Source organism: Staurois parvus, unplaced genomic scaffold, assembly GCF_062004578.1.
Source record: "Staurois parvus isolate SC_StPar_1 unplaced genomic scaffold, SC_StPar_1.0 ptg000544l, whole genome shotgun sequence".
NCBI classification, from domain to species: Eukaryota; Metazoa; Chordata; class Amphibia; order Anura; family Ranidae; genus Staurois; species Staurois parvus.
The window spans coordinates 475624-496661 of NW_028318340.1; the positions used below are offsets into that span (position 1 = coordinate 475624).

Here is a 21038-nt window from a genome sequence, read left to right on the forward strand (position 1 = left end):
ATGCTGTTGCCAATAATTCTTAAAGCGGAGTTCCAATCAACCTATCAAAAAATAAAGTAGCTGCTGACTTTTAAAAAACAGCCACTTACCTGTCCTTCGGTCCCGTGGTGTGTCCCCGCAGCTCATTTCACCGGCCGTCCTGTATTCCAGGAGTCTGGCATCTTCAGCGTGGGCACCCGGCTGTGATAGCTTGCATACCCATTGCACATGCGCGAGTAGCGCTGCACTTTGTGAATGTTCCTGTAGTCTTCTGGGACCTACCATGTGTCCCAAAAGACTACAGGGAGGGAGGACACCTTCCACTTCTGATCGCCTAGGCGATCAGACTGGAATTGGGAGCTGGTACCTGTCAAATTCGGGTACACGCTCCCCAAACGTGCCAATCCTTAATGGGGAGTGGGGGAGCAGTCCTTAAAGCGAAACTTCCCCTTTTGGTGGAGTTCCGCTTTAACCTGTTGGCTCCGAGCACATGCAAATATGTGGTTTTTCATATTTGCGTACCCAATGTAAAAAAAAAAAGGATGTGCCGTTAGTGTGCGCTCCCTTGCCTCACGGAAGGGTCCCGATCGCTACTTATGGTCAGGAGCTTTCCGATAATGTGACAGCCAATCATGGTGGTCACATGACCCTAAACCCTGCCCCCACCTCCCAGCATCACAAACCCCTTAAAGGACCAGCGCCAAGGGGTTACTGTCACCCAACACATCTAGCAAAAGCATGCCACTAAAAGACACAGTACCGCTGTACCATGCAGTTTGGTGCTGTGTGATTTTATAAAACGTTGCCTGCAGTACTTTGCACATTTCAGTGCGTTGAGCAACCCATTGAAATTAATAGTCTGCCAAAAATTCACCGAGAGTGAACGCACAACAAAAGCGCATCCTTGAAAGCACTTTTATGGTGTAAAAGATGCCTTAAAGATCACAGCTAAAAAGTGAACAGGTTGGAAACAGCTGCCACAGTTCTGTATCCAGCAAAAAGAAACAGTGTTTGGAAGCTGACTCCCTCCCGGGATAGTGGAAAAAGATTGAGAGATTATTTTAATTCACTTCTTATCTCATGGCGCAATTACTTTCTGTGTACACAACCCTCTGCTGCGCCCCACACTTACTGACATAATTATTTTTAATTATCTTTGATGTTTGGTGTGTGGTGAAGCAGAGCCTTGAACAGTTCATTAGGTGATGGCGGTCTCAGTTGACTGGCGTTGACGCTGTGATCTGGGTGTCTCATGATCCGGCTCATTCTGCATGTGGGGTGCACCAGTTGTATTGTGCTGGTGATGGCATATAACAGATGCTGCTGTTTGGACGGCACATTTCTCAGTGTTTTGTACAGGGCATCTTAAGTATTCTATCTTGGCTCTGGCAAATTAGTGATTGTGGGCTTCTGCTTGTCTCTTGGCCCGAGTTTCTGGCTTCATCCATCATGCAGAAACTCATGGAAGAATAATTACCACCATCTGTGTCTGTGGGGCGACTCTGTCTTACTGCTTCTTCCAGCGCATTCGGGAGAGAGGTTAATGTTGTTCTCTGTATTTTGTGTTACTCTAATTTACAAAGCGCAAATTCATCTCAAGTCACTGTACAGCAAATACTACTAATACATAAGGTTGGATATGATATACCTGTGCATATGTACAATATATAAACGTCTAAAGCAATGCTAAATTCATACCAACACATGTACATACAGTGCAACCAATTAAAGTGCGTAAATCAGCATCAAAAGATTAAAGTGCAAAGATTTGTCTAAAAACAACAAATGGTGCAGAGTTGATAAAGGGCCCACCAAATAAACAGGATCTAATATTACAGGTACTTACAGTTGTGACCAAAATTATTCAACCCCCAATGCTGTAAAGGGGTTTAGGGACTATAGTGTACATTTGGAATTGTATTCAGAATCAAATCCTACAAGGACGTTGTAACTACCCAAATGCAACTAAAATGACATCAATTGTTTATGTAATACAGTAGTAAATGGTTCTTATGTGGTTTCTTCATTGCCACAATTATTCAACCCCTTAAAGACTACCACTCTGAAGAACAGAGGTTCATACAGGTGCTTTCCATCAGGTATTGAAAACACCTGTGGATGTCACCGAGCAGCAATCAAGCATAATAAGCACCAATTAGGCAGCTTTAAAATGACTGTGATACTCAGCTCCTTCTAGACATTTACTGGTGTGGTTACAAACATGGTGAAGGCAAGAGAATGGTCCAGGAAGACAAGAGAAGAGGTGATTTCTCTTCACAGGAAGGGCAATGGCTATAAGAAGATTGCAAAGATGTTAAACATACCAAGAGACACCTTAGGAAGCATCATTCGCAAATTCAAGGCAAAGGGCACTGTTGAAACGCTACCTGGTCGTGGCAGAAAGAAGATGCTGACTTCGACTGCTGTGCGCTACCTGAAGCGTAGAGTGGAGAGAAGTCCCCGTGTGACTGCTGAGGAACTGAGAAAAGATTTGTCAGATGTGGGTACAGAAGTTTCAGCCCAGACAATAAGACGCACACTGCGTAATGAAGGCCTCCGTGCCAGAACTCCCAGGCGTACCCCCTTGCTGTCTCCAAAGAATAAGAAGAGTCGACTGCAGTATGCCAAAAGCCATGTGGACAAACCACAAAAGTTGTGGGATAGTGTTCTGTGGACTGATGAAACAAAATTAGAACTGTTTGGGCCCATGGATCAACGCTATGTTTGGAGGAGGAAGAACAAGGCCTATGATGAAAAGAACACCTTGCCTACTGTGAAGCATGGTGGAGGGTCAATCATGCTTTGGGGCTGTTTTGCTTCTGCAGGTACAGGGAAGCTTCAGCGTGTGCAAGGTACCATGAATTCTCTTCAGTACCAGGAGATATTGGATGGAAACGTGATGCAGTCCGTCACACACCTGAGGCTTGGGAGACGTTGGACCTTTCAACAGGACAATGATCCCAAGCATACCTCCAAGTCCACTAGAGCATGGTTGCAGAGGAAAGGCTGGAACATTTTGGAGTGGCCATCGCAGTCACCAGACTTAAATCCGATTGAGAACCTCTGGTGGGACTTAAAGAAAGCAGTTGCAGTGCGCAAGCCTAAGAATGTGACTGAACTGGAGGCCTTTGCCCATGAAGAATGGGCGAAGATACCCGTAGATCGCTGCAAGACACTTGTGTCAAGCTATGCTTCACGTTTAAAAGCTGTTATAACTGTAAAAGGATGCTGTACTAAGTACTAAGATTGAATGTCACTTGGGGGTTGAATAAAACTGATAATGCTGTGAGCACAGAAAAGACATTTGTGGTTATTTCATTATAACTGTTATGTTATATTTGTCTGACCTACAAGTGCCTCTTTAATGTAAATGTAAGCAAGATGACTGAATGATCAAAAGCAATGTCAAACTGGCCAAAACACTCAATTTCAGTGGGGGTTGAATAATTTTGGTCACAACTGTATGTGACAAATTCTGTATAAAAGCCAAGTGTCTTCACACTTCTACTTCTTGGTGCCTCCACCACCATACACCACCATTAATAAAGCATCTTACCAAACAGCTGGGACCATTAAGTTTTAAATGGTCCGTAGCGCTTAAATGTAAGCCATGTCCCAAGGTCTCCCCAGCATGGACTGCATCTCCCACATGGATCTCCTCCGCCACCATCAAGTGTCACCAATAAAATTAAGAGTGGTATAGACCAGGGGTGGGCAAACTTTTTGACTTGAGGGCCGCAATGGGTTCATATATTGGACCCGGGGGCCGGACCAAGAGTAGATGAATGATGTGTATGTGTCATCCATAGTAAGTATAGTAATATTCCCCCATAGTAAGCATAGTAATTAATCCCCCATATAGTAATTCATCCCCCATAGTAATTATCCCCCATAGTAATTAATCCCCCATATAGTAATTCATCCCCCATAGTAATTCATCCCCCATAGTAATTAATCCCCCATATAGTAATTCATCCCCCATATAGTAATTCATCCCCCATAGTAATTCATCCCCCATATAGTAATTCATCCCCCATATAGTAATTCATCCCCCATAGTAATTCATCCCCCATATAGTAATTCATCCCCCATATAGTAATTCATCCCCCCTATAGTAATTCATCCCCCCTATAGTAATTCATTCCCCATATTAATTCATCCCCCATATTAAGTCCCCAAGTCCCCCCTGTGTCAATTTACTTACCTTTGCTTCGCGCGTTCCTCTCGCCGTATTCCCGCTCCGTTCCGGTCTTCAGGGCGGACTGTGAGAGGAGCCTAGCTCCCCTCATGTTCGTCACGCTGCCCCGCCTACGCACATCCTGACAGCCATCCTGACAGTATCACGCTTCGCGGGCCGGATTAAAAGGTCCGCCGGGCCGTAGTTTGCCCATTGCTGGTATAGACCCATCGTGAAATATGTAAAAACACAGTTTTTATTAAACGTACGCCAATTGCACTAACATAGCACAATTGGACAAAATAAAATAAAATCGGCAAAACTGTAACAGTGTTTATGGTCTTCATCCAATGTAGTGGGCTGGATAGAGCGCGCCAGTGTCCAGCCGGCATTCATGTGTGATGTACAATATAATTGCCAACATTTTAAAGTGCAACTCTAGTCAAACACCTAAATACAAAAATATAAAAAAACCACCTAAATACACAGTTGATATATATGTGGACTGATTTACCTGCCAAAAGATTTGTAATTCCTTGTTCCTTCTGGTTCAGATTTGGACAGAGGGTGATTCTGATTCCAGGCTGGAGGCAACACAGGAAGCTGAATTTGTTCACCAAGTAACAAGTGTACAGCAGCCTGGCTGTGCAGTGACATAGATGTGTGTAAAGGCTTGTTCATACATGTGCTTAGGCTGTGGAATGCTTCTGCACCGCCTGCTTTAACCCTCAAAATGGCGATCCACCACACCGCAAGTACATGCATTGCAAGCAGTTGCAGGATGGTTGAATGGGTCTCATATTGCAGTGGTACTGCCAAGGGCACTGTGCTGCTGAAAGGTGTGCCAGTATTTTCTTGCAGAATCATGCTTTGCAAAAAGGGGCTTTTTTTCCAGGGACAAAAAAAATCACCAGGGACAATCGTCAAAAGCTTGTCTCAAACACAGAACTAGATGTTGTGGGGTCACGCACTGTAAGACCTAACATGTTCATAAAAACTAGACATGGTTGTAGGATAAGGTGGTTTATTTTATGAGATTTAAACATCTTTTTAAACACTTCAGCTTTGGAAAATGTTACCCCCTTCATGGCCAGGCCATTTTTTTGGTAATAGCTGAATTTACACTCACCGGTCAGTTTATTAGGTACATCTGTTCAATTTCTTGGCAATACAAATTGCTAATTAGCCAATCACATGGCAGCAACTCAGTGCATTTAAGCATCTAGATGTGGTGAAGACAACTTGCTGAAGTTCAAACCAAGCATCAGAATGGGAAAGAAAGGGGATTTAAGTGACTTTGAACATGGAATGGTTGTTGATGCCAGACAGACTGAGTATTTCAAAAACTGCTGATCTACTGGGATTTTCACACACAACCATCTTTAGGGCTTACAGAGAATGGTCCGATAAAAAGAAAATATCCAGTGAGCTGCAGTTGTGTGGATGAAAATGCCTTGTTGAGGTCACAGGAGAATGGGCAGACTGGTTTGAGGTGGTAGAAAGGTAGCTCATGTCATTGTGGACCAAAATCTCTGAGGAATGTTTCCAACACCTTGAATCTATACCGCGAAGAATTAAGGCAGCTCTGAAGGCAAAAGGGGGTTCAACCCAGTACTAGCAAGGTGTACCTAATAAAGTGACCGATGAGTGTATATTTCTCAGTAGATCATACAATCATATGTAATGTGTGTGACTAGGTGAACATCTAGGTTTATACATAGAAATCAAAAGCAACTGCAACTATGGCTTTTCTGTAATATATCCAAAGTAGTTATTCTTTCCATTTACAGTACAATAGGAAACGCACTCATTATGTTTTCTTGTCCATATAGGGCTGCTGATTGGATCTGGTTGTGCTCTCTATCCTCTGGGCTGGAGCAGCGAGGAAATTCGGCAAACATGTGGAAACCTCTCAGCACAGTTTGAATTGGGTAGGTACTGATTTCTCAAATTGACATTAGTTAAAATATTGGCAACCTTTTAACTTGACCTGGTATAAAAATGATGGGTAAAAATCCACCAGTCTTTACAAGACTTGCCTTTCCTCCACTGAAATGTCCCTCTTTGTGTAAATTGGATGAGGTGGACAGGCGGGTCGGGTGACTTCACATTCTCCACCTCCTCCAATCAGAGAATGCTTTGCATTCATTGAGGAAATGCGAAACATTCTCTGAATGGCACCTGTGGCGAACAGCTGACCTCCTGTGCTCAGAATGCCGCTTGGAATCCCACAGGTATAGTATATACATAATTGCATTCGTCTGAGTTAGACCATTTGACTATGTAAAACATGACATACCTGGACTTCAAAAGTTGTTGTCAATCTTTATCAATCTGCATTCTTTCATTAAATACCTGGTGATCCCACCACAAATGTCTTTGTTAAGGCACTTCCTATTATGGGCTGAAAGTCATCTACAGGTTGTGCTTCTGAATTGTCAGGAGACTACAATTGGCCTTTACTGACAAGCATGCTGCCAGTGAAAAGTAAGGGTGTCCTAACTTAAAGTGACTGTAAAGACTCAAGGTTTTTTACCTTCATACATTCTATGCATGAAGGTAGAAAAACGTTTGAGTGCAGCAGCCCCCCCAATACTTACCTGAGCCCCATCACGATTCAGCGATGTGCATGAGAGCCTTGGCTCTACAGGGATTCTCCCTCCTCACTGGCTGAGACAGCAGCAGGAGCCATTTGCTCCCGCTGCGGTCAGTCACAGCCAGTGAGCCAATGAGGGGTGAGAGGGGGCAGGGCCAAGCCACCGCTCTGTGTGTGAATGGACATGCAAAGCAGTGGCTCGGGTTCAAGCCTGCTTGGGTGTCCCCATAGCAAGCTGCTTGCTCTGGGGACACTAGGCAGGAAGGAGGGGCCAGGAGTGCCGGTGGGAGACCCGAAAAGAGGAGGATCAGGGCTGGTCTGTGCAAATCCACTGCACAGAGCAGGTAAGTATAACATGTCTGGTATTTTAAAAAATGCCTTTAATATCATTTTAACTTGATTCTAAGCCAGTGACTCAGGAAGGATTGTTTAAGTCAGAACTTACATGTTCAAATAGACATCAATGGCAGTTTCAAGACTGTGTTTATACTTCCTACCCCCCGCCCCCCCAAGGTCAATTGTCTGCCCTCCTAACTTAAAGTGTTACTAATCCCAGGACCCTGCATTCACTATATCTGGTCTCCCACAGTACACAGAACATGGAAATGCAATTATTTTAGTGAATATAAACTTCTAAACTTCTCATTAGCAGTTAGAGCAGTCATGTGACTTCAGCAGAGCACTGGTTAAAGCTTGTAGGAGGAGTTTCCTTTCTGCTCTAGGAGGATGCAGAACCCCTGACCTCTGTCGAGACAGTGCTGATTGGCCCTGTGCTGATCACATTCACTCTCCCAAGAAAAAAAAAAAAAAACCTCTCTAGCATTACACACCAAACTGAGCATGTGCATGTGGCTACGGGCTCAATCTGTCTTATCAGGAGATGTGGACATTTGAACAAGAGGAGGGGCAGAGAAAACAGGCTTAAATGGCCTTTTTACACAAGGCAGAGGATTAACCCCTTAGGTTCCACAGTGAGTATGACAAGCATACTTTACTGCATATACAGACTGATTTTACTGTTGTGGGTTTAGTAACACTTTAATTAGCTGGCCCGCCTTAGTGCTGGTTCACATATATGCGGATTAGATGTGGTTTGAACCGCATCCAATCTGCATGACATGTGAATTAACATAGCTTTCTATGGTGCCTGTTCACATATCTCCAGTGCACTGGCAGTGCGGATTGAAAAAGAGTCATGTATGATTTCTGAGCAGTGCGGTCTGGTTCAGGTGCGGATTACAGGCTATTGACTTCTGTGAGAACCGTTTCTAAACTGCACATGTGTGAACGGGATATTATTCTGAACCAGTCCTGAACCTGGAGTAAACCTGACATGAACCACTGAACAACTACTGTGTCAATTAGCTGTGAAACCTGAGCTTCAGTCGGCTCTGCACATGAGATCACACACAGTAAATCATTTGCACACTCTGAACAAGCAGCAAAAGCAGTTTGAAACAAGTTCCCACTCATCTCTTTATCTGTAAGCGCTGTCCACAAATGTCATTTTCAATGTTCACAACACCAGCATTGAAATCTTAGCTTTTTTAGAGAGCAGATCCCAAAGGTTGCCAACCATCTAAACACACAACAGGTTTTTCTAAGCTGTTCAATGCAGATTTGAGAAACTTTGTTGTGATCTTTGAAGATCTTGGAGAATGGATAACTTCACATTAAAGAAGAAGTCTCCTGAACAATAAAAAATAAATATTGCTTTATAGATTCATGTAAATACCCATGTTTGCTTCTCTAAAGAAATGCTGATTGAATGTAGAGTAAATCTTGTTTTTTTCTCTTGAATTACTGCCCGTCTGTTCCTCTCCAGGCAGAAACCCAATTTGTGGGCGTTCCTATTGTGGAGCTCGGTTAAAGCTCACTTGCTTCCATCCCCTCTGCTGTGAAAGTACCTAAGGGCTCATGTACTCTGCAGCTCCTAAACTGACGTTCTGGAGCTATTTAGCATTTTTTTCAGCAGCCCCTGAACTCTCCCTAATGTGTTCCTATGTGTCCATGTACCTATCACCGTTTACAGTCGTTCACAGGCAGTTGCATTTACAGTAATTTTTTTGAACGCACCTAACATGCGTTCAGGAGTAGATTTTACTGGCGTTTCAAACGCCAAACGCTTGCAAATGCGTGTAAACGTGGTTAACCGCATTTCTAAGTGTTTGCGTTTAGAAGTGTTTTTTAACTGTTCCATGTCCAGATGCTGTCCAGAGCCTTTTTACATCATCAGAAATGCATGCAAAGCGTTTTCCATGTATTCAAATGGACCCGGTACACCAGCGCAGTCATTTCCAGGTTTCCCGTGAAGGAAATAATGGCAGAACGTGCCGCATTATGCTCATGATGGGATCCATAGTGAATACAACCAGAAAAGACAGGTCATCACAACACATACTGCTCTCTCTGCTTCTGTTCTCTCTATTCCTCTCAAAATGTCTGAAATAGGTTTTTTTTTCTGTTTTCCAGTGCATTCTGGGCATTTGGGAAGGTCTCCCGAGGTTATCTTTTAAAAACGCTTCTAAACGCAAACGCACATAAACGCGCATAAACGTGATATGCAAACGTGGCTAAACTGACGTTTTTTAACCTACATTTTCCAGCAGTCAGTTTCCATCGTTCAGAAGAGCTTTCCAAATGCCCCGTGTACATGAGCCCTAAAAATGTTTTCCAGACAATCCCTCTGATATGCCACCTCCCCCTGTATGGGTTATGCAGTCACCTAGTGCTAGAAACAAGTGCTGTCAATCCGCACTAATTGTTAATCTCTTTCAGAGTAGTATTGTTGGTCCGTGATAGGGACCCTGTCAATCATTCTAGCTCTGGATCCACAGCACCTATAAAATGAGACAAAGTGATACATGCACTTTGTCCCCCAGGGAAAGGGATGAAGAAAATACATTTATGGTGAGACTTTTACTTTAAAGAAGTATGCCCAAAACGTTTTTGCCTCTACTTCTACTTTGGATCACTATGGTTTGCACTGTGTCCTGGTTTCAATTAACAGCAGGCTAAAGCCTGGTGTTGGCTGACGTCACTTAGCCGGTCCAGGCTGAGGAAAGATCCTGACTTTACAGTCGAGAGCCACTCAGATACCTGGACCTACAGCTGTGCCTCTCAGTAAGCCCCTGGGAGACTGATCCATCCACTCTCTGCCCTCCCCAGCCTGTAACTCCAGTGAGCGCTGGAGGGGCAGAGCAGAGAGCCAGTGACTGACAGTCACGGCTCTCTGCTCAGAGCGGAGGGGAGAACTGAGCAATCAGCAGTGTTTGATCGCTTAGTTCTCAGTGCAGAGCTGCCGGGGGGGACAGATGCACCATTCGATCGATGCGGCATCCACCAAGGTGAAAACAGCACCAGGAAGGGCGTGTTTTTAAGCTCTTACTGCTTGTTAGGAATATGTATATGTCCAAGTCCAGGCACAGGTACACGTTAAAGGGTTAGCTAACCTTTTCAGAAAAAATGAAATGGTGAACTAAATCTACATCCTTGTCACCCCTACCCCCCTGGTCTCTCCTGTTCTTACCTCCATAGGTGATGAGCTGTCAGTGCTCACTTAGCAGGGGTAGCAGTCCTGGAATTTGAATTCCCTGATATTTCCACCTTCTTTCTGTAGGGCTTCAAGGATGGATCAGAGCAATTCTCTGTGCCGGCGGAGACCAATAGGAATCACTCTGATCTGCTCTGGTGTATGGACCCAGCCCAAACATTTTTTTCAATAGAGTGGGGTAGTTGAGCCAGTATCCAGTTGGATATTTCTCAACCAGAATGGTCAGTGGTGGCCAGTAGATCAAAGACCATTGAGCTCATTATCAGTGGATAAAGTCAATAACTTTTCTCTGAAGATATTTGCCCTTAGCATGGGCACCTTTTATTCAATCGTTGCTTAAGTGGTCAGAGATGTTTTCAGATCTGATTCCACTAAATTGTAAAATATGTTTTTAGGTTCCTCCTTATTTTTAAACAGCATTTCTTCTAATTCATGATTATTTAATGATTGTCTCTAATTCATTTTGACTTCAGGCAGTGCTTTGACTTTTTTTTTTTTTTACGCCAGTCTTCTATAAATATCTTTCCTCAGGAGGGATTTCATGCCGTCTCCCATACCTGTTTCTTTATTTTGACTGAACTTCAAACTCGCTAATCACTTTGCTTTGATTTTTTTGTGTTACGTTTGAATGATCTCCCTGGAGCCTGTGATGAACATTAATTAATTCATCTAGGAGAAGAAGACTCTGGGGGTTCATTTAAATAATTGTCGCTTGTAGATAAATATTCAAGATGTGTGAGAGAGATATGCGTCTTTTGTAGACAAAACAACATACTTTTGTTTATGGGTTTTATATATATATATATATATATATATATATATATATATATATATATCATGATGTTTATATCATCATCATCTACTGGCATATATACATTTACAGATACTTAATAGAAAAAAAGCAATGAAGAGTTTATACAACTAGTTAGCAAAGCATAAAAAGCTAAATCTAGATAGGAGTAGGAGCCTATCTACTGTCATAGCCAGTCAAGTCTAGATAAGATATAGGTAGCCCAGGGGTGCTGTAACTGTGTGAACTTGATTCAGCACTGAAATACCTGTTTTAGACTTGACATGTAAAGGATGCATTTAAGGACATATCTCAGTAAAGCTAGCTGTACACTACTAGATTTTGAAACAAACGTTCGTACAAAAAGTCTCACATGCGATCATTCTCATTGATGTTGCTCGAAAGAACTTCAGAATTTCATTTGCTTTTACATTCGATGTTGGAATGCATGTAATTTCCAGAACCAAAATTGCATTCACTGTTAAAATTTTGTTCGAGAATTTTGTTTTATTCTGTGCCCTAGAATTTTCTCATCACTGCAGTCAAAAATAAAAAGAATGTTCCTGCAACAAAAGTATTTGAATTAAATTCTTCTAGTGTATGGCGAGCCTAAAGTATATGTGAACCCTCACCTTATAAAACAAACCAGTCAGTTTAAAATAGAAATGGAAGGTAAAACGTGTGTATAGATATATAAAAAAACATTATAAATAATGTTTCCAATTTTTTATAAGTGATCACGTTCTCTCTGTTCTCAGCTGTATAAGGAGCTCATAGAGCTGGTAGAGGAGAATCAGTGGCACACCGCTCTTCCAAGTGGATGGCTGTGAAAGGGGGGGGGGGGCATTTCAGCACAAGTCTGATCATTGAAGGACAGCAGTCTCATTTCACAGCACAGCTAGAGAACTGACTACGCTTTGCTGTCATGCCTAGTGTGGTCAGTTTTTGAAAGCAGACAGACTAGCAAGAACACCATGGATTTCACACAAAGGAAGCAAAACAAAGAAAGCAGGATACTTTTTCATACCAGTACATGGTACAGAAGGCACATATCAGGAATATGAAATGTTGGGTTTACATATTCTTTAACTCCTTAATGCCGAAGTAACACAAATATGTGGCCCCACTGCACTGGGCTTTTTACGGTGGGGCCACATATTTGCGTATCTCCCTAAGCCCTGTACTAGTCGTTTGGACTAGGAACTCCTGATTCCGCATTGCCTGATCGCTGTGATAGCCTCTGATTGGCTATCACAGTGATCAGTCACTGTGAAGCCCACCCCCGTGTTTTGTCCCTCTTTCCTTGCAGAGAGAAAAGCAACAACAGTATGTTAAAAAAAAAGTAGAATAAAACAAAGTAAAAATTTTGATCTAGTTCAGTGCCAGGGGTAGTGTTTGGGTCAAGTCAGGGTCAGTATATTTTGGGCAGTTTTTTTTATTTTTTAAATTAGTTTCAGTGTCAGTTAGTGTCAGTGTGTTTTAGATAGGACAAAAAAAATGCAAAATGCACACTATTGTTTCTGGGCTGTACTACAGGTACAAACAACAATTAGCATACACATATGTGGTAACGCTGCAATCTTCAGGAGCAGGAGAATTTATTTTGGGTTGTTCTTTGGTGGTAGGTTATGGTAGTAACGAGAAAAATACAGTTACATTTTTTATTATTTTGGAACAGTTTTCCTTTGAATAAGAAAAAAAATCAAGAGATAGCAATAACCATTTACCACCAAATAAAATCCCAATTTGTCTTGAAAAAAAACAAGGTATAATTCACCTGGATGAAAAAAGTATTTGTGATGATATGTACGGTTTAACTAACACATGTCAAAGTTGCTAAATTGTGCTTAGGAATTAAGATTTGTTTTACCTTTAGGCGAGCTGAGGGGTGGCTTTTCTATCTTGTATTGACTTATGCAGAGTTGAAGTATAAAAGACATTTAGGATTTAGCTGGCAATGCTCATCTTCCCTCTTTCTATCTACAGTGAAGGAAATAAATATTTGATCCCCTGCTGATTTTGAATGTTTGCCCACTCACAAAGAAATGATGTCTAAAAATCGAATGGTAGGTGTCTTGTAACACTGAGAGACAGAATAGCAACCAAAAATTCTAAAGAAATGCATGTCTAACAAATTATGCACTGATTTGCATGTTCATGAGGGAAATACGTATTTGATCCCCTATCATTCAGCAGGATTTCTGGCTACCAGGTGTCTTTCATACAGGTAACAAGCTGAGATTAGAAGCAGTCTCTTAAAGGGGGTGCTGCTAATCTCATTTTGTTACCTGTATAAAAGACACCTGTCCACAGGAGCAATCAAACAATCAGATTCCAAACTCCCCACCATGGCAAAGACCAAAGAGCTGTCCAAGGATGTTAGGGACAAGATTGTAGACCTACACAAGGCTGGACTGGGCTACCAAACTATAGCCAAGCAGCTTGGTGAGAAGGTGACAACAGTTGGTGCAATCATTCACAAATGGAAGAAACACAAAACAACTGTCAGTCTCTCTAGGTCTGGTGCACCATGCAAGATATCACCTCGTAGAGTGTCAATGATCATGAGAACAGTGAGGGATCATTCCAGAACTACACGTGAGGATCTTGTCAAATACTTATTTCCTTCACTGTAATTGCTGAATGCTGTCTCTAATTGGCTGATGGGTGCCAGAGGTTTCAGCAACAACACTCTGAATTGACTGGACTTGGCTACATAAGTGAGACTCGGATCTGCGGCCTGAAACTTGGGAAGATGTAAACCATCTCACAATCATTGTGATTTACTTACAGCTAGTAGTAGCTAGTATTTCTTTATGCTGACCTCCAGGTAGATCTTTAAAAAAAAAAACATGATTTATCAATCAATAATTTATTTATTTTTTTTTTTTTTTATTGAAACTAGGGTAAATACAGGAATTGGACCTGATATCAGCCTCTCATTTTGTGTTCAGACTGTAGGAGGGACAGTACCTGTCAAGTGTACTTCATGTTGCTGTTCCTTTAGGGCTTATTCACACCATGGTGCACGCGTTCTGCAAGGGCACAATGAAAACAATTGTTCTCTATGTGCCCTGTTCACACCACAACACTAATATCATGTGCAGATTTTTTCTGCGCAGGAATCTGTAATGTGTATAAAACATATTGAAGCCTGAAAACTGTTGTCTATGCAAGTGAAATCTATGCATCAGTTTTTCTGCACATATGGTGTGAATGAGGCCTAAGCTCACATATATGTATTTCAATAAGGAAGGTTATCCCATTGCCAGGGACAGTCAAACCTCATGTCTTTCCTAATCGTCCACCATGAAGCTGATTTTTAGCCCCTCTAATCAGGTGTCCTTTACTACAGAGGCATAGCTTTGCTCGAAGGCTTGTCCCTAGCAGTACGCCAGACTACAAATGCACCCAATGGCATGCACTGGGAGAAACAGAGGCAATGTGCTGATCCTGGTGCATGCCACTGTTTTCTCTTCTCTCCTTTTTTTTGTACCATAGTGTGGTGGTCTCACTGCCAAGGTCCCAAAGACATAATAGAAGCTGCTACACACTCACCTTAAAGTGGAACAAAACCTTCCTATCTCTTACAGACAAGGAAGCTGCCATCTTTGCCTGTGATCTGCACTTGCCATGATGCTAACATTGGAATATGGCAAAGCAAATGTGTTCATTATCATTCATGGCATGCCTTGTGTTTTGGGAAACAGTTAGGGTCCTTTCACACAGGCGTTCCATTTTTTTCTTCATTTCAGTCGTGTTTTTTCTTTAAAAATGGGAACTAAACTGATCAAGTGTACTTTCGTTTTTGATTTGTTTACAGCCCTTTTCGATCTGTTTTTCATCTATTTTTTATGAGTCATGGATATTTTTCAAGACACTTTACTCTTCCCCAGCATGCATTGTGCTTCCCATGCTGCTTTGGGGTCTCAGTGACCTCAATAAATATTTCCTATCACTGTAGTCATGACAGGCATTGTCCCATAATCTCTTTATCCCATTGTCCCATAATCCCTGAGTCTCTTTAATGTGGCACATCTTTGGCCATGTATCCATCCAAAGTGATCTTGCAGGCATGTTACTTCCTTGTCTGACCACTACCTGAAATTCTGCTATTTTGCAGAAAAACGGATGTTAGCGGATCGGATGTAAGCAGATGTTGTTCCGTAACATACGTTTTTCATCCGTTCCTTTTTTTTTACGGAGGAAAAATAGGGTTTTCTTCCGTTTAAAAAAAAAAAAAACAGATGTTAACAGATGCGGGCATTAACGGATGTAAATAGATGATCATCCGCTTACATCCACTAGTCCATAGAAATACATGGGTGTCCGTTTTTCATCTGTAAACGGACAGATGAAAAACAGACATATGGAACACCCTTGTGAAAGGACCCTTAAGCTGACTGATTTAATTTTTTTAAAAAACACTTACGTTCCCGGTATGCCTGGAGTGCTAACTGTCACATTTGCTTGTGCTGTCAACCAAACTGTCAACCGTCCGGTGTCATAAATGATCACATGTGCAACATCATGACAGTTGCAGATCAAACAGAGACTAAGATGGCAACTTCCTTGGCTGACAAGAATAGGAGGGTTTAGTTCCCCTTTAACTCGAGGATATTAGTGACCTCTTCCCTAAACCCCCCGTTGGTTGCTACCATTGGTAGGAAAAAACAAATATGCTAATTCCCATTTTGCATACCTGAAGCCACAGTGTAGTGCTGATCCTTCTCTCTTTTTATAGCCTAGTTGGCCAATCAGGAGAGTGGAAGGTGAACAGGTAGCACCAGAACACTGTCTAGCACTGGGGACATCTCCCATCGGCTAATTATGGCAGAGAATGTGGAACTGGCAGCACAGGGTTGCTGCCTTGCAAAAGGGGCACCTCTCACCAGCCAGCCATGGCAGTGGTGCATAGCTGATGGTACAGGGCTGTTGTCTGGCAACTGCTGATGCCCAGGCAAGGAGAGATAGGCTGAGCAGGGGCTACAGAAGGAAAATACAGCTGAAAGAATAGGAGTGTGTCTTTCGCTTCCAACAATGGACCTAGCTGAATGGTGGAGTTTTGAGAGTAAACTTTCAAAACAAAGCAAACATAACACCCCTTTCTTCTCCTTTTGATGTGTTTTTATCAGATTTATATATTAAAAAGAACATTTTAATCAAGATATTCCCATATGTCCATATATCAATTGGTAGCACCTGAAAAGTTTCATCAGATTCTCTTCCATCATGACATTTCTGTATTCAAAACAAGAAAAGCAGTTTTTGCTTGACATATGCTTTAACAGGCATACAAAAAAAGTCTCAGCTCTATGATAAATATTTTTAGATCTAGACTAAACATCATCCATATATGTTGGTGTTCCGGTGTGTAATTTCTACCAAGCAATAGGAAGTTCCCATAAAGCAGCCCTTATTATCTGACAGTAAAGTTTTCTTAGAGATACAGCTGATATGTGTTCTTTCCTCAACCGACCTTTATCTCTGAGCCAGGGAAGGATTTATTACAATATGCAAGGCTTTAACAAAAGCATAACCAATTTTCTGCTTAATAATCTTTCCAAATGATTTATGCGAGTGGTAAATAATAATTGTTCATTTCCATGTGCTCTTAAGTCTGTGAAATTACAGACCTTCTCGAAAGTGTTCTAGTAAACAGGATGACAGAAACATCAACAGGTTTATAGTTCAACGTAGCACATCTGTCTGCTGGATATTGTACAAATGGGGCAGCTGATCAAATCCAAGATACTGTTCTCAGATTTATACATATCATCAATGAGTGCTAAAAGGAATGACAGCCATGGGATTCTAAAAGTGGTTTTGTGTCTTGCATTTAAAGACAGAGAAAGAGCTAACAGAGCTAAATGTGTAATTTCCTTGCTACTAAATATTCCACGGTCAACTGTTAGTGGTATTATAACAAAGTGGAAGCAACTGGGAACAACAATAACTCAGCCACGAAGTGGTAGGCCACATACAAAGACAGAGCGGGGTCAATAGAGACATGTTCTCTGGAGTGACGAATCACACCTCTCTGTGTGGCAATCCAATGGACATGTTTGGGTTTTGCGGTTGCCAGGAGAACAGTATTTGCCTGACTGCATTGTGGCAAGTGTAAAGTTTGGTGGAGGGGATATTATGGTGTGGGGTTGTCTCTCAGAGGTTGGGCTTGGCCCCTTAGTTCCAATGAAGGGAACTCTTAAGGCATCAGCATACCAAGACATTTTGGACAATTTCATGCTCCTAGCTTTGTGGGAACAGTTTGGGGATATCCCCTTCCAGTTCCAACATGACTGCGCACCAGTGCACAAAGCAAGGTCCATAAAGACATGGATGAGTGAGTTTGGGGTGGAGGAACTTGACTGGCCTGCACAGAGTCCTGACTTCAACCCAATAAAATACTTTTGGGATGGCTTAGAGTGGAGACTGCAAGTCAAGCCTTCTTGTCAGTACCTGACCTCACAAAATGAACTTCTGGAAGAAAAAGGTCAAACATTCCCATAGACACACTCCTAAACCTTGTGGACAGCCTTCCCAGAAGAGTTGAAGCTATTATAGCTGCAAAGAATGGGCCAATTCAATATTGAACCCTACAGACTAAGACTGGGATGCCATTAAAGTTCATGTGCGTGTAAAGGCAGGCGTCCCAATACTTTTGGCAACATACTATATATATATATATATACAGTATATATATATATATATATATATACACACACAATACTAGGCCCTGTTTTTCAGAACCACCAGCACATTAATTGGTGAGGTGTGTGCTGAGTTTTTAGGAGTATCCAGATCATGATTCTGGGCTTCACCCTTGCAGACAGAGGAGGTCTTTGCCAAGGAGTCAGAAGGGCTCCGCTGAAGAGGGACAGGTGGAAGCCAGAGCAGCAAGCAGCTGCTAAGTATACGGACCCAAATTATAGTGTGGAGACTGTAATGCCTACTACTCACGATGAGAAAAAAACGCTTTCAGAGCAATCATCTCATAATCTTTTCGTTAGTACACAGCTTTGGAGAGCCGATCATGACATTTCCTGCAAAAATATTTGAAGGGTGAAGCACGAAAATCTTTCTGGTAAGATAACAGAATGAATAATTTTCAAGTAATTAGTATAGTATTTGTACAAAAAGAATCAAGTGACCAAGACCGCGCATGCTTGGAAATGAAAGAATACATTACAAAACAGTATAATACATTACATTCCTCCCAAAGTTGTATTCTGTTTTACAAGACTTTTCCTACCTTTAGTAACCTATTCGTGTTTGATGTGAGACTAGCATACAAAAAAAACCCAGACGATCATTTGTCCGCCATTCTCATCATGTGTGCAAGGCTTAAGTAAGGCCAGAGCAGCAGTGCTGAATATGTAAGCAAGGAGGCCGAATGTCGTTTGTTTTTTTGATGAGAGAGCCATGCTGAAAACCCCTGCGAGAGAAACACGTTTTGTGTTTTTTAAACCTTCTTCTTATAAAATTGGGCAAGAAAAGGCCTTAAAGGAAAAAGTGAGTGGCTGCGTCCTTAAAGTTCATCCATGTGTAGTGATCTCTCTCTCTCTCCATTTAGAAAAAGGTAAGTATAAAAAAAAATTCTTGGGGGGGGGGGGCTCCACTAGGAGAACGGAAGGACTCTGGGAAGGGGGAGGTGTGAAACTGAGCTTTAACAAAGTTCACTGGACTATTCACATCAGCTTTTTCCCTTGAGCAGTTTACAGTCTAATTCACATGTTGATAAATGAATGCAGATATATGCGCCCCTCAGACTGATGTAAGAAACAACAAGCCTCTCGTGTTTCCACTGACAGCAACTGAAAAGAATCAAAAAGGCAGCAGTCATGTTTTTAATGGCATTGGCTACCTAGATCTTGGGTTTTGTACAGCCCCAGTCTAATCTATCTGTCATGCTGATATTGCACATATGTTTACAGTACAATGCTAAAGTTAATGGGAAATACAGCTGTTGATAAATTCCAAGGCTTGGATATTTAATTGGGAACATGAGCTATGTGGTGGGAAGAAATGACATGATCAACTTATAAAATGTTTATGAAGGCAAGAGCTACCGTGTAATGTTGTCAGTGTTCCCAGTGTGCAGGGATATAGTGCCAACATCATACATGAGAGCCTTTGCTTTGCCTTGGTGGATCTTGCAGCTGGTTCTGGTGTTGTGTCCTCTGCCTGATTCTGCCATGGACACTTAAGACATCACAGGGACTGGTGTTGGGACCCCGATAGGCCCAATTTACAGGTCCAGGTGTTTGTAATGTGAAAAAAAAGCTGAAATAAAGGCACCTAGACCTCAGACATTTCTGTGAGGCTGCACATGTAGTATGTCCATCCCTCTTACCACATGATTCATTGGACAGGGCCATTCAGAAAGTGAACTTGAGGTCTCGTTGCTGTTTCCTGGATTCCAAACTGATTTTTAACGAGTTTTGATGTAGAAAGCTATCACGGCACAACATTCAAATAATTGACACGTCTACCGACAGGTGATGCAAGCTAGTTTGTACATGTTCCTTGTAGCATTTTGACATATCTGAACGTTCCATACAGCTACTGTAGTGAGTCCCACTACACTTCACTATTGCTACCCACAGCTATCAGTATGATGGTGATTCTTTGCTGGGCTTTAGCGCATGGTTGGTGTTTGTTAGCTCTATATTTACTGTTGTAAAGGCTTCAACTTTTCACACTTTTGTAGACATTGGTCTAACACAGCCTTCCTCAACTTGTTTAACACAGAGGAATCCTTGAAATAACTTTCTGGTCTCTGGGAACCCCTGCTAAAAGTTACTATAACTACAACTCATTAGTGTGATGGCTATTGGGAAGAATGCTCCTTATATTTGTGACTATTGGGAAAAATGACCCCCTTAAAGGTAGCTAAAAAGATCAGTTGTGTCAGTGGGAACTTATCTGAGAGGCAGAAATTGCTCATTGCTTGAGGAACCCCTAGCAACCTCTGGAGGAACCCTAGTTGAGAAACTCTTATCTAACATGTTCTACATTAAGCAAGACCACAGTGGATATACCCTGACTTCCTCTGAAATATACTTCAATATTATTAGAGATTTTACACTCAACAGAGAAAGGAAGAAGGGTGCTGATGCAGTGTGTGGATGTATAGAGGGTAAGATAGGTAGAGATAATCCAAGGCTTATATCCAGTGCTATGGCTGAGAGTAAAGATTACAGTAATGGGTAGGGTCTTGGTTATGCTGTGGCATGGAAACAATCAAACCCGCACTCAGAATTTGCCGTTGAACAGTGATTAGTTGAGTCTAATTGCTGTTGGACAGAATACACAGTTTTTTAAGAAGGCACTTTGATAAATGAAGCCCAGAATGCGAAACGCTATAGTGGTAACTCAGAAATCAACTTTTGGTGGATTAGGATCCACAGGCTGCTAAAAGTAGTTTTTCAGCTGTGTACTATCGTGGTGTTTAAATAGGTCTTCAAATGTTTGATCCATGTATTTAAAACATGTGTAGCTGTTCATCATAGCATGTAGCCAAATTTACTAAATACAAACAATCAGAAAACCAAGCTTGAATGTATAGAATCTCATAAAGATCTCCCAGACTCTTTTGAATCCTGTCTTAGTTTAGAGAGCATGTCATTTGAACCTAAAGGGAACCAGTAATGGCTGGGCTTGTTCAAGAATCAGTTTACTTTACCTTAAATTAATATCATTTTGTAGTTTTTAGTCACTGTATTTAGTTTTTTGCTTGTGTCTGATTACTCAGCTTGAGATATGCAGGCCATAGACGTGTCGAAAACCGTCCGTTTAAAAAAAAAAAAAAGCACAAAAAATTGGTCGTTCAATCGGCCGACGTTACCACCAACAGTAAAAAAAATCGTCCGATTTTCGTCTCATCTACGGCCGACATTTAATTACTTCTGTCCCTTGCAGAGAGCTCTGCTATTATATTTGA

The 21038-nt window shown here is 41.8% G+C and overlaps 1 protein-coding gene across 1 annotated transcript in view; it reads left to right on the forward strand.

Annotated features, from left to right (window-relative positions):
* Window positions 1–21038, forward strand: part of LHFPL6 (LHFPL tetraspan subfamily member 6) — a 270547-nt gene that overhangs the window by 242062 nt on the left and 7447 nt on the right. The window contains exon 3 of the mRNA XM_089690810.1: window positions 5989–6087. Within this exon, the coding sequence (XP_089546936.1) occupies window positions 5989–6087 (99 nt within the window). The remainder of the gene's footprint in view (window positions 1–5988; window positions 6088–21038) is intronic.